At 33.6% G+C, this 13,705-nt stretch overlaps 1 protein-coding gene across 21 annotated transcripts in view; it reads right to left on the reverse strand.

Annotated features, from left to right (window-relative positions):
• LOC105475613 (diacylglycerol kinase beta) overlaps window positions 1-13,705 on the reverse strand; it is an 835,473-nt gene that overhangs the window by 429,734 nt on the left and 392,034 nt on the right. For all 21 annotated transcript variants that reach the window (XM_071094904.1, XM_071094900.1, XM_071094901.1 and 18 more), the window contains 3 exons: window positions 9,508-9,593; window positions 7,311-7,400; window positions 1,023-1,183 (listed from right to left, as the gene is read on the reverse strand). In XM_071094904.1, the coding sequence (XP_070951005.1) occupies window positions 1,023-1,183; window positions 7,311-7,400; window positions 9,508-9,593 (337 nt within the window). The remainder of the gene's footprint in view (window positions 1-1,022; window positions 1,184-7,310; window positions 7,401-9,507; window positions 9,594-13,705) is intronic.

A 13,705-nucleotide genomic window follows, 5' to 3' on the forward strand; every position in this document is an offset into this window, starting at 1 on the left:
CTCTGGATCAAGAGACATTGCATTTTTCTTTCAAATAATAATAGTCATTACAGTATTAGTAACCATTGTGTATTTAGCCTTTATTATCTACCATTCTATGAGATTCTTTAAATGTACAATCATATTTGTAACTCTATGAGAGAGGAAATAATAACCAGCATGGTACTGAGATACTGAGATTAAATAATTTGCTTAAAGATTCTTACCCAGGTAGCTTACCTCTTAAGTTCATGGACACAACCAATGTTTTCTATATTCTAGTAGCCTTTTTATAGCCTTTTACTGTGTGTGTGTGTGTGTGTGTGTGTGTGTGTGTGTGTGTGTGTGATGTGACATGACATAAAATTAGCATGGTGTGACATACATTAAATGGAATGTAATGCTTTATATATTTTTAGATTTCATAATCGTTGGCTAAAAATACACATAATCACTGTTAAAATTATTCCTTTAGGATTAAAATTTTAACAACTATTTCAACTGCCAAATAATATTTTACTCTGTGTAAGATTCTAAAAGAAATGAAGTGAAAAGTCAGCCTTCTGACTTATTAATCACTTGAGAATAGTAGCAGGATTTTTTGTAGACTTTTCTTAGATTTTTAGTAAGCTATAATGATTTTATAAAATAAATCTCAAAGTAAGATAAAATTTAATGCAATATTTTCACATTTTCAACAATATGGAGCTTTAGCTTATACTCTAAAACTTGTAAGTATATTAAATCATTCTAAGCTTCATTTTGGTAACACAAATAAACCAGTTACAAAGAATATAGTTTTTTCTCCTTGTTTAAAACATGAAAAATATGTCAGTTGCTGATACTCTGACTTTAAATTAGTAAGTGATGATAAAAATAATAATCAGTCATTAGAGCAATAATAATTGCCTATTAGAAGAGATGTTTTGATGGCACAAGGTAAAATCAATTATTTATAATCAGTAAATTTTCATAGTGTGAAAGTTTTCTTACTGTGATTATCCAGTACAGGTATAAAGGTAAAATTTAGTGGAAAATCTTACCACGCCAATGGAAAAGTAATTATTGATGATACTGTAAGGCACTGGGTCTCCCTTCTCATCTTTGTCATTAGGTATGACTTCAAACTTCCACCTGTCCAACATGATTTCTGTGCTGTTTTCAATGTCTTTTAGAATTTTCATCAAATTCTCACCTTCATAACCTAACGGGAAAAAAAAAATACCTTGAGAAAAGAACTCCAACCAAATAAAAAAGCTGTATTTTTATGTTTCCGTGTGTTTATGCATATGTAATATTCTAAAGATAAATAATGATTTTGAAGCACATTCTACAACAAAATGAAGAATTAATTATAACATTATACTCATACCCATATTTAATTCTCAACTTTAATTTGTAACGCGTACTGTATTTCTCTTCTCTTTTGTGGTGCCAATTCTCAGCATATACAACTGCCAAGTGAACATTTCTACTGTATACCCCACAAAATTTTATATAAATAGATTCAAAATTGAATGAATTCTCTGCTTCCATATCTTCCTTATGTGCAGCTGACTTCGCAAAGACATCATTCTCTACCCAGTTGCAAAAGTCAAAAATGTGGATGTCATTTTAGACTTTTTCCTTTCCATCACTCTCTTACTCTCTCACCTTTTCACCTCTAGTGATATAAAACTTTCAATTTAGGTCAAAGGTCCTACTCTTTGTTTTAAAATTTTGTTTCTTATTCTATCTACTCAGGGTACCCCGTTTCTTTTTGGTTGGTTTGCATCTATTTCCTTGGCATGGCTTTATATTTGCTAATACTTCTTCCCAGTGCTGCTGCTTATGCCTGTAGTCTCAGCTACTCAGGAGGCTGAGGCGGGAGAACTACTTGAGGCCAGGAGTTCCAGGCTGCAGTGAGCTATGTTTGTACCACTGTATCCCAGTCTGGGTAACAGAGCAATATTCCATCTTTAAAACAATAAATTTAAATAAAATTAATAAATTTGCTAGCACTTCATTCTGGAAATCACCCTTTCAAAATAATGGCTCAGATGCCCCTCATGCAGTCCCCTACACACAGTTCTCAAAACTGGCCCTATCTTAGAACTAGTACACCACATTGCTGTTACTTGTGTTTTTCTCACTACAGGTTCCTCTTAAGCCTGCCATAGAGTAAATGCTCAACAAATCAGTTTTTTAATGAATCTATGATAGATGGTCAACATGACCTGAAAATAAAAGTCTTGTCAATATTGCATTCTCAATATTCAATTTACCTGTAAGTATATAACATTATAGTTATCACTGCAGCCTAAACCTGACAGAGTTACTGTTTTTGTTTCTTAATCTCCCTCAACATTAGTTTCCTTCCCTGTCAAAGCCTTAGGTTTCTTGTGAAGATTAAGCAAGATAGTGTTTAAAAAGATCTCAGTACATGAGGCCTAAAACAGAAAATAGAAAGTTCTCAATAATATTATACTACTGATGATGATACCATCAGAATTTGAAATATTGTACTAAGTTAAATCATCTCTCTCTTCACCCATATAAAAGCACACATAGAGTCCTAAAATGATATTTTGAGTTGGAACAATATTTTCAGTTTTTGCTTTTTTCTGTTCATTATTTAACTGTTGAACAAGGAAATGCCAGAGGCTATGAGTCCTCATTAGAACTATTAGCATACATATCATTGAATAAACTCATTGGGTTAAAAGAAAACAGGCACTCTCATATGCCAAAATTCCCTAAAGAGGAATACATTACACTTAAGGTGTATCTGTTCAATTAACTATTAGAAGGTGAAGGCCACCAGAAACTAGAAATACCTCTTCTGGAGCCCATCACCACTTCTTACCTTACACAGGTTTAAAAAGTAATTACGTGCTATTTAATACACACAGTAAAGGGTACAATAAGTAATGATTACATAAACATTGAAAACATTAAATATTATTTCAAAAGCTATCATATGTCTTATAGTATAATTTGAAGCTGTAAGTATTAATAATATGCATATAACTGTACTCAGTGGCAAAACACTGAATGGTTTAAACTGCAAGATTATGATAATTATATTTACTAATATTTCATGTTTCTTAATAGTGCTACCTTATTCTAAATGTTTAATTCATTTCTAATTGTTAATTTCTTTTAAGAAGTAATAGCTCCACAAACAAATTATATACATATATATTATTTTACCTACTGAATTAAATAAAAACACTTAAATATATTCATCTATTTTCCAAATTCTGCTTTCATTTCAGAATAAGCTTGATAGTTTTTAGACATAAATTAATTTGCATATAATAATATATATTATAATACAGGAGTATCGTGTGTGTATGTGTATACATATACACAATTAGCAGAAATACAAGTAAATAATAATGCTTTAAGAAATGTTGAATTTGTTCTCAGTCATGTCTCCGGTTAATAGCAGCACTGTCCAACATAACACTAGAACAATGTAGGAACAGCAACCTAACCAGGAGAGAACATGAGAGGAATGAATGTAATGAAAATCAATTACCACAGCTAGATTGCAGCAGGGTCACTCAGCTTAAAATCTTTACCACTAGATATGACTACAGGGATTTTTATGACTAAACATGAAAAAGGCTAGTTTAAATCTGTCTTCTAGCCAAGCAAAAGTAGAAAGAGGCAATAAATAAATCTTGAGAATTACAACATCTGCAATTCAGAAGTGATTCATATAGATGAACTCTAAACTGTAGTCCCCCATTTAACAAATATCTTTTCCCTACTTCTTGTAAGTATCTATGCTCAAGATTGTTAAATAATGATGTGTAACTATTAATAGGATTCCTATACCCAAGAAGATAATGATTTTTAAAAAGATAAATCAAATCCACTAAATATGCCAGCAAAAGATTTTTATAGAAAAGAACAATGCTATTTTCTTTTATTATTTTGATTTAAAGCCTGTAATCACTCCAGGCTAAGAAACAAAATGAAAACATAATTAATATTTATTTTATATTTAATGATATCATGTTATAATGACTGAATCTAAAAAGTCATAGAAATTGTTGCAAATGAAAATCACATAAAGAAATGCAACAACAAATTTGTATAAAAGTGTGTCCCATTTACAACTATTACTTACCTCCTCAGTTTACACTAACAAGATTTTCCTTGCCATTAAATTGTTGTTAAGAGAGACTAATGATTGCCAGAAATTTACAAAAATAATGCTAATTAAGCTAGGATATCCTATAGACTTACAGTGTCAACTTTTCCAAAATATGAAAATATATGCTTATAAAAAAGAGGCTTCAAGTCAAAAGATTCCCTGAATCTTAAGTGAACCAAATGATTAATGGTGGAATGAAGTACTTTCTTCTACAAATACTAAGCATAATAATAATTACTGCAACTGCATAAAGTTCTTAACACAAACATTGATATGGTTTGGCTCTGTGTCTCCACTCAAATCTCATTTTTAGTTGTAATCCCCATAATCCCCATGTGTCAAGGGAGGGACCTGGGGGGAGGTGATTAGATCATAAGGGTGGTTTCCTCCATGCAGTTCTGTGAGTGAGTTCTCATGAGATCTGATGGTTTTAAAAGGGACTATTTCCCCTTTGCTCATTTGCTTCTCTCACCTGCTGTCATGTAAAACATGCCTTGGCTTCTCCTTCACCTTCATGAATGTAAGTTTCCTGAGGCCTCCCCAGTCATTTGGAAGTGTGAGTCAATTAAAACTTTCTTTATAAATTACCCAGTCTTGGGTATGTCTTTATAGCAGTGAGAGAACAAACTAATACAAACACTGTGCAAACAATTTATCAGTTTAGCACAAGAACCTACAAGGTATGCACTATTATTTTCTTCGATGAGGAATCTACAGCCAGTTTTTAAGTAATGTGCTCAAAGTTACACATCTGTCAAGAAATAATCCCACTGTAAAGCATATTTCTTTGTTAATGATCTCTAGCAAATGGCATCTTCATTTCTCTAATTGCTAAACTTGGGCATCTTGATACCTTGCTTTCCCTAAAACTCCTAACCAATCCACTGGTAAGTACAATTAAACTGAGCCTGAATATGTACCTCCAGTTTGTCTACTTGCCTGATTTACATCATGCAAGCTCTAGTCTACTCACTTTATTATGTAATTAGAACAGCTATAATAGAAGTTCTCATTTGGAGAACTATAGTTCTGCATGTTTTCACATTTTCTGACCAGTTTATTTTCTACCCCCAAATTAATCTGTTTTGAAAATGTGTCAGTGTGTTACTCTGCTTCTGAGACTTTCAAAGCTTCACTTTGCATGCCAAATTCAATCAAATAAAACCCTTAGAATAACAAACAAATTCCTGCATTATCTGGCTCCCAATTATCTTTCCAAAGTCATAATACTCACCACCCCTAATTGCCCACCACTGCATTGCTTCTTCAGCAACCCCACCTGCATTCCTCCCTTCAGTCCTTGAAACACAGAGAGCTATTTCTCCTCCTTCTTATATTTTAGGTCCAGCTTAAATATTACCTCCTCAGAGAGACCTTCTTTCCCATCTAGCTAGATAGTTCATCCTATTATTCATTCTTCTGATTCCTTGATATCATTTTATAACTATATATTTCATTATTGTTTGATTTATTGTCCATTATACTCAATGAAAATGTAATCTCTAGAAGGATAGAAGCCATTTGTTTATTTCCTCACTGTATATTTAGTACCTAGAACAGTGCCAACACATATCAGACACTCACAGAGAATTCAACACTAATAGATACTTTGACACATGTCCTTGCCTTTATCCATTGTTAGTACTTTGTATGCGGTTTCACAAGAATGATTAGAGTATGCCAAAAACGGACTTCTTTATCAAATTTGACATTTAGGCCATTTGTTAATTTGGAAACAAAAATCAAATTACTAATTTTCATATACATCAAATATATGTTACCGAAGATTATGGCAAGAAGACACACATATTTTCTTTCTTTTCAATCAATGCGCTTGTATGAACACTGGCAAATACAAGTATCTTATCAGAAACGGTGATGTCTTTATTCATTTCTTTAGATTTCATGAACTCTAATGCAACTCATGAAAATACTCCTTAAGTATATTCTTACTGAAAATCCCAAATAGATTACGTACTAAGTTCTTGATTTAGTCAAGCATGTACACAACTTAGAGCTAGTTGGTCAGATATTCATGGAATTGTTCTCCAACTTTGCTGTAAATCAGAGTTACTTAGGGACTTTGTTTAAAAAAAAAAAATCATCTGCTCAGTTCCCAACTCCAGATATTTCCATTCAGCACGTCTGGGGTGGGGTCAGGCCACTGTATTTTTAACAAGCTCTCCAGGGACTCTGTTCACCTTGTCTTAGTAGACACTTTTCAAACTTCTCTAAATGAGCTTTGATGCTAAAAACATTTAGCATTCAAGTCCTGTTTCTTTACCAAAGTCTGGTGGTGTTTAGTAATCTTATCTGGTGGCGTTCAGTGATCTTCAGATAAATATAGCCTATTAGTGACTCTGCAAAATGTTTTAAGACCTCATCTCAAAATATTCTCTCTTGCTTACCCTACTCCACCCACGCTATTTCAGTTTCAGTTTCTTGAATACGTCAAGTGCCTTGCCACCTTTGGGCTTTTGAACTCGATGTTCCCTCTGCCTATGAAGTTCACACCCAGCTTTACATGGCTGTGTCATTATCTAGCTAGTAGGTTTTTTTTTTTTTCTATGTCATATCCTCAGTGATGTCTTTCCTTACAATGATCATCTGTTTACTTGTTAGTGTAAAGTCTCACATATGATTTTATGTGCCACTAAAAGTTAAGATATTTTTGTTTTTATTTTGTCAACTTTGTATCCAAAGTGCAGAGCACAGCTGGCTAGCATAGAGTGAATCTTAAAAACTGAGTATTATTTAGCGTATTCACTCCTGGGAAACTAATTTGTTAAGCCTTTCATTTTTCCTTTGTGATTTTACCACCAAACTTATAAATTAAAAATATAAAAATTAAGTGCATCCATATGTACCTTATTTTCTAACAAAAAAATCAAAACAAAAAATAAAAAAAACAAAAACAAAAACCAGAGATGTTTGGAAACTTGCACTCGTCTAGTTTAAGTCTGTAATTAATACCACATTAAAACCCAATACCCATGGTCTCTTTGACCACTATTTGTTCTTCTATCCAAGATTATTGCTCAAAATGATATATTATATATACCATATCTGTTATATTCACTGAAATCATATGGTTTTTGTTTCTTTGTTTTTTTTTTTCTTTTTGTTTTGCAAGGGAAAAGGGTGTTGTGTACTGTTTCTGCTTTTGTTGTTGCAGCTGCTTTACCTCCTCCCCATCGCAGGCATCTCGCTAGATCATTGCCAGTCCCAAGAGGCAGAATTGCAACTGGAGGATGCTTGCCTACATTGGCCTTTTCTGCAGAATAAAAAAAAAAAATACAAATAAAGAAAATTTCAAATTCAAATAAAACAATGGAAATAGAAAGATAGGCTGATGACATTAAATGAAGGAATTTCAATAGGTACTCATAAACAAAACATAATTGTATTTTTAAGATATATACCATAATGAATTATGGATAATTTGTAAACATTTGTAGCAATTGATAAAACACAAATACTATTATTCACAGAATGATGGAATTTTCAAAACTCAGGCAAGAGGAAAGCTTTTTAAATATCTTAACTGAACTAAAAATTGTTGTGTGTCTTGTCTCAATTACAATCCTCAGGGATATTATTATATACAGCATAAGATTACAATACAGAGACACAACTAGGATGGATGTGTAGGTTCCTATATAAAGTCCTTTTGCAACATCAATTCCAGGTACATTTTACTTAGAGGAATAAAATATTTGCAAACTGTTGAATTATAGAAGTGAGTAAATTGCTAACAATGTCCTTGACTTTTTCCCACCCGTGGTGCTGCTTTGTGTCAGAGCAAACGGAACACAACGTTAACAGCTGGAGTACACCGAGATCAGCAGGTTTTCCATGAGATTAATCTTTACATCACATAATGCTTTGGGTTCAGAGCAGTAAAGATCTCTGCCGCTGACATCCCATATGCTTTGGCTTGAATCGTCGCATGCCTTGAATTAATCTCACAAATGTATATTACTTTCTTTTATTTTTTCTTCCTCCTTAGCCCCTCAAAATCAATGTATGTATGTGTGTAGGATAGAGGGGCTAGATAATGTAGGGACATGTCACAATGAAATAGCCAACGACAAGATTTTGAGGGCTAAAACAAGCTAAGAATTCCTGCTATTTTTCCTCTAAAATCCTTACAAGTCCTCAGATACTTTTCCAACTAACTCATTAACTTTTGTAGTTCTTGAATTCTGTTGTCTTCTCAGATAAAACATGTAAATACGATCTACATTGTTTAATGGAAGGCCAGATCAGAATTTTCACTGTTGCTTTTTAAATCAAATATTAGTAGATTAAAGCTGTTAGATCCTTATCAAAAGTGTTGCCAACATGTATTTATTTTTAATTTGAATATTTTTAGCGTATGCAAAGACAGAATGTTATCTGCATTGACTAAATAGGTGTCTGTTTCAATTTATACAGAAGGTAAAACTTCTTTTGAATCAATTCGTTCTATGAAAGGGCCTGTTTTAAACAAAGAATTGATCAATGCAGTAACTGAAATGAGACCAAAGAGAGTCAATATTTGTTTTGGATTTATTTCCTCATAAAGGCCTATTCATGATCTCTTTTTCTAACTAATAACCAGTTCCAACAACAGACTATATCTGAAAAACCAAATAATTTTCCTGAATTTATAGTTTTTCTTGTGCTGCATACTTATCTTACATTGTCAGTGATGTTCTTGTGTTGTTTGCTTATAAAAATCGAGCTTTTTCAACTTAAATAGAGAGGCAATATAGAATAAGGTTTAACTGTGGGTTCTAATCTCAGCTCTCTCAGTTCACAACTATAAGACTTTGTTGTAGTTATTTACTTTTACCAAGTTTTAGGTTCCCTATCTCTACATGGGATTATTAATACTATCTGTGTCATAGAGTTGTGAGGAATAAACAAGACAACATGATGAATAAAAATTAGCTATGATGATGATGATGGTGGATGATAACGATATGAATGTATACAGAGGGTAAGATTTTGAGGGTCCATGTTTTAATAATGTAAGAACATCAATTTGGCACAGACTTTATCACAAATACTAAGACTGCTCCTTCAGTTCCTTGTCTGGGGCACACAAACAATCTGATTTCCTAGAGCCGCATTTGAAAACAACTCTGAAAATTTGGTAAACACTGTAAGAAGTGGATTAGAAAGGAAGGATTTCTAGATACTTGTAAACTATTTTGCCAGTTAAATTTTTGAACTATAGAATAATATGTTAAACCAGTAAATAGTGTACAAACCTCCAGATGTCCAATTATATCACTGCTTCCAAAGATAATGATACAAGCAATAGATACATAGATGAAACAGGATTTAAAGCTATTGCTCTCTCCCCAGTCATGTTAAGTATGTGTCTGCATTACCTATGCAATCCAAAACCCAGCCCACGGTTCCGTCTCCACCACAGGCTAACACTCTGAAGTCAGGGACATCACGGAAAAAGTTTAACCTGAAAAATAAGCATGTTATGGCACATGATTAATAGTTTAAAAATAAGATATTTTCAGTTTTGTATCATTAGCATTTTACCTGAAGAAATACATTTTTATTTTATAAAAACTAAAATATCTCAATCATAACTTACATAGCTTTAATACTATTTTATAATTATATATTCAGGATTCTATAATTTAAAAATATTTTGTAATTATATAGTCTAGATTCCATAATGAATATACTCTATTTTTCTTTAATAAACTCTAAAATTTTAAGAATAAAATTAGCAAATCGTAATAATTTTCATTAAGATATTCTCCTAGATGTGATTTGCAGTTCACATAACCCAGAATGACATATACTACATTATTTCACTTAATAAATTTCTTCAATCCAAAATTATCTTTTGAGTGAATATATAAATGTGACAGTTATGTCAGTAAATATGTCTTTAACAATTTTGTACTTTCTCCATTACTGGGAGAAATTGATCAGACTGCAACTGGGGTTCTAGCCAACTTTTCTTTTGACTGAGAATCTGCAAGTAGGAGTCAGGCTTCACCTTGTATTTTGACCTGGTTGACAGCATTTTCTATCCAGGAACACTCCAGCCTAATTGCTGGGTCAGCTGCCATAAATACCCACTGCTTCTGCTGTTACTGCATGCAGTGTGCTTAATAATGCAACCTACCTTGTGAAAAGCAACAAAGGCAGGTAATGTAGCCAGCTATACAGTCATAGCCTACTTTATTGCAATAAAAAATTGAAACAGGACAGGAATTTTGGTATGTGTCCCTTCACCTCCCTTGTCCCAAAGATAACAACTGACAGTGATATAATATGCAACTATCCAAGGAATTTTTCTACGTACTTATATATACAAATATTCATACATGTCTGTATTACACATCTATGTTCAACACGAATAAAATTGTGCTATACATACTGTTCATTAACTTGTGTGGTTTTATTTTAACTTCAAATATGTCTTAGAGAACTTTGTGTATCAGTATATAACATGCAGATGTCACGTGTGGCATTCTGTCAGATTATTATTTTTAAGCACTGCATCATGTTTTGTAATAAGTGCACACACTACAAGATACAATAAATGATTTCTTTTTATGAATTTTTAAGCTTTTTCTGGTGTCTCATTATTACAAAAAAGTATTGTATTTAACATTATTTGAAGAACATTTGTGTAAACGTGTGCATGTGTTTTGAAGGCCACTCTGGAGAAAAATATTCCATTACATCAATATATCCCTCTGAATGGCTCCCACTGTCAAATACGCAAGGGTCCATTTCTTTGCAACCACAAAACACCACATATGAACAACTTTATGATATTTCTGTAATAATGAGTGAAAACCAATGTCTTTTTATTTGTTGTAAAATCACACTTCTCTGTTTACTAGTGAGTTGAACATATTTTTATACATTTCCTGGAGATGTGTAACCTCTCCTATGCAAAGAACATTCAAAGATGCACCTTTCTTTCTATTGAATTGTCTTTTTATTTTTTATTTTTATTTTTTGAGATGGAGTTTTGCTTTTGTTGCCCAGTATGGAGTGCAATGGTGCAATTTCGACTCACTGCAACCTCCTTCTCCTGGGTTCAAGCAATTCTCCTGCCTCAGCCTCCCAAGTAAGCTGGGATTACAGGTGCCCGCCACCACGCCTGGCTAATTTTTGTATTTTCAGTAGAGACAGGGTTTCACCATGTTGGCCAGGCTGGTCTCAAACTGTTGACCTCAGGTGATCCATTCTCCTCAGCCTCCCAAAGTGCTGGGATTACAGGTGTGAGCCACTGCACTGGGCGAGTTGTCTTTTAATAATACTTTACAAACTCTTTGCATATTATAGCAATCTTTGCATTTAAATTTGCATGATTTAAAAAAGTTTAGTCAAGGTAATACCAACACTGCATAAATATAATATATGTATAAAAATTACTAAAACCCATCATCTGATTATAATATCCATGGATATTTAGAACAGGAAACTTTCATGCATTTTCTCATTTATTATATTGTGGATATTTAACCTTTGTGAGACATGTTGCAAATATTTTCTTCGGTTCTAATGCTTATTGTTTTGCTTATACTAATATATGTACAATAGAATAAACACATACGTACCAGTTTCCCATTCCAGGTGGTAGAACATTTCCAATAATTTACATATTTCTCTGTTTTCTTTCCCTATAGCACTGCTCTTTCCAATTTACAAAGGTGAGCGCTATTCTGAATACTGAGTTACCATGTGTCTGACATGATCGGTATGTGTCTTTCTACTTTTCCCAGTTAGCACTGGTACTCAGATTCATTTATGTTGTAGCTGAAGCTTTTTCCACATGTAGCTGAAGTTCTTTTAACTCCTACTGCTGTGTTAAATACCACTTATATGTCTTTTAAAATCCATGTCAATGGGCATTTCAATTGGTTTGCTTTACATTCTTGCAAAAAGTGCATTCTTGTACAGGCATACCTCATTGTATTGCTCTTTATTGAGCTTAGCAGATACTGCAGTTTTTACAACTTGAATGTTTGTGGCAACTCTGCTTCTAGCAAGTCTATCAGTGCCATTTTTTCCAACAGCACATGATCACTTGGTGTCTGTGTCACATTTTTGTAATTATCACAATATTTCAAACTTTTTCATTATTATTACATCTGTTATGGTGATCTGTGAAGTTATTATAGTAATTGTTTTGAGGTGCCATGAACCACGTCCATATAAGACAGATAACTTAATCGCTAATATTGTGTGTTCTGACTGCTCCACCCACCAGCCATTCTCCTGTTTCTCTTCCTGTCCTCAGGCCTCTCAATTCCCTTAGACACAACAGTATTGAAATTAGGCTAATTAGCAACCCTACAATGTCCTCTAAGTGTTCAAGTGAAACAAAGAGTTGCATTTCTCTTTCAATTAAAAGCTAGAAAATATTAAGCTGAATGAGGAAAGCATGTCAAAAGCATAGGCAGGCCAAAAGCTAGCTCTTTTGTGCCTGTAAGCTAAGTTGTAAAAGCAAAGGCAAAGTTCTTGAAGGAAATTAAAAGTGCTACTGCAGTGAACACACAAACAAGAAGGCGAAATATCCTTACTGCTGATATGGAGAAGGTTTTAGTGGTCTAGACAGAAGATCGAAGGAGCCACAACATTCCCTTAAGCTAAAGACAAATCCAGAGCAAGCTCCTAAGTCTATTCAATTCTATGAAGGCTGAGAGATGTGAGGAAGCTGAAAAATAGTTTGATGCAAGCAGATGTTGGTTCCTGAAGCTTAAGGAAAGAAGCTGCATAAACAGCAAATGCTGAGGAAGAAGTGGTAGCAAATTATCCAGAAGATCTAGCTACAATTATTGATAAAGGTGGTACACTAAACAACAATTTTTCAGTGTAGACAACATAGCCTTCTAATGGAAGAAGATGCCATCTAGGACTTTGATAACTACAAAGGAGAAGTCAATGCCTGGCCTCAAAGCTTCAAAGAACGGGCTGGCTCTCTTGTTAGGGTCTAATGAAGCTGATGATTTTATTTTATTTTATTTTATTTTTTATTTATTTTTTTTAATTTATTTATTATTATTATACTTTAAGTTGTAGGGTACATGTGCATAACGTGCAGGTTTGTTACATATGTATACTTGTGCCATGTTGGTGTGCTGCATCCATCAACTTGTCATTTACATCAGGTATAACTCCCAATGCAATCCCTCCCCCCTCCCCGCTCCCCATGATAGGCCCCGGTGTGTGATGTTCCCCTTCCTGAGTCCAAGTGATCTCATTGTTCAGTTCCCACCTATGAGTGAGAACATGCGGTGTTTCGTTTTCTGTTCTTGTGATAGTTTGCTAAGAATGATGGTTTCCAGCTGCATCCATGTCCCTACAAAGGACACAAACTCATCCTTTTTGATGGCTGCATAGTATTCCATGGTTGGGATTGTAAACTAGTTCAACCATTATGGAAAACAGTATGGAGATTCCTCAAGGATCTAGAACTAGATGTACCATATGACCCAGCCATCCCATTACTGGGTATATACCCAAAGGATTATAAATTATGCTGCTATAAAGACACATGCACACGTATGTTTATTGCAGCACTATTCACAATAGCAAAGA

Source organism: Macaca nemestrina, chromosome 4, assembly GCF_043159975.1.
Source record: "Macaca nemestrina isolate mMacNem1 chromosome 4, mMacNem.hap1, whole genome shotgun sequence".
Taxonomy (NCBI): Eukaryota; Metazoa; Chordata; class Mammalia; order Primates; family Cercopithecidae; genus Macaca; species Macaca nemestrina.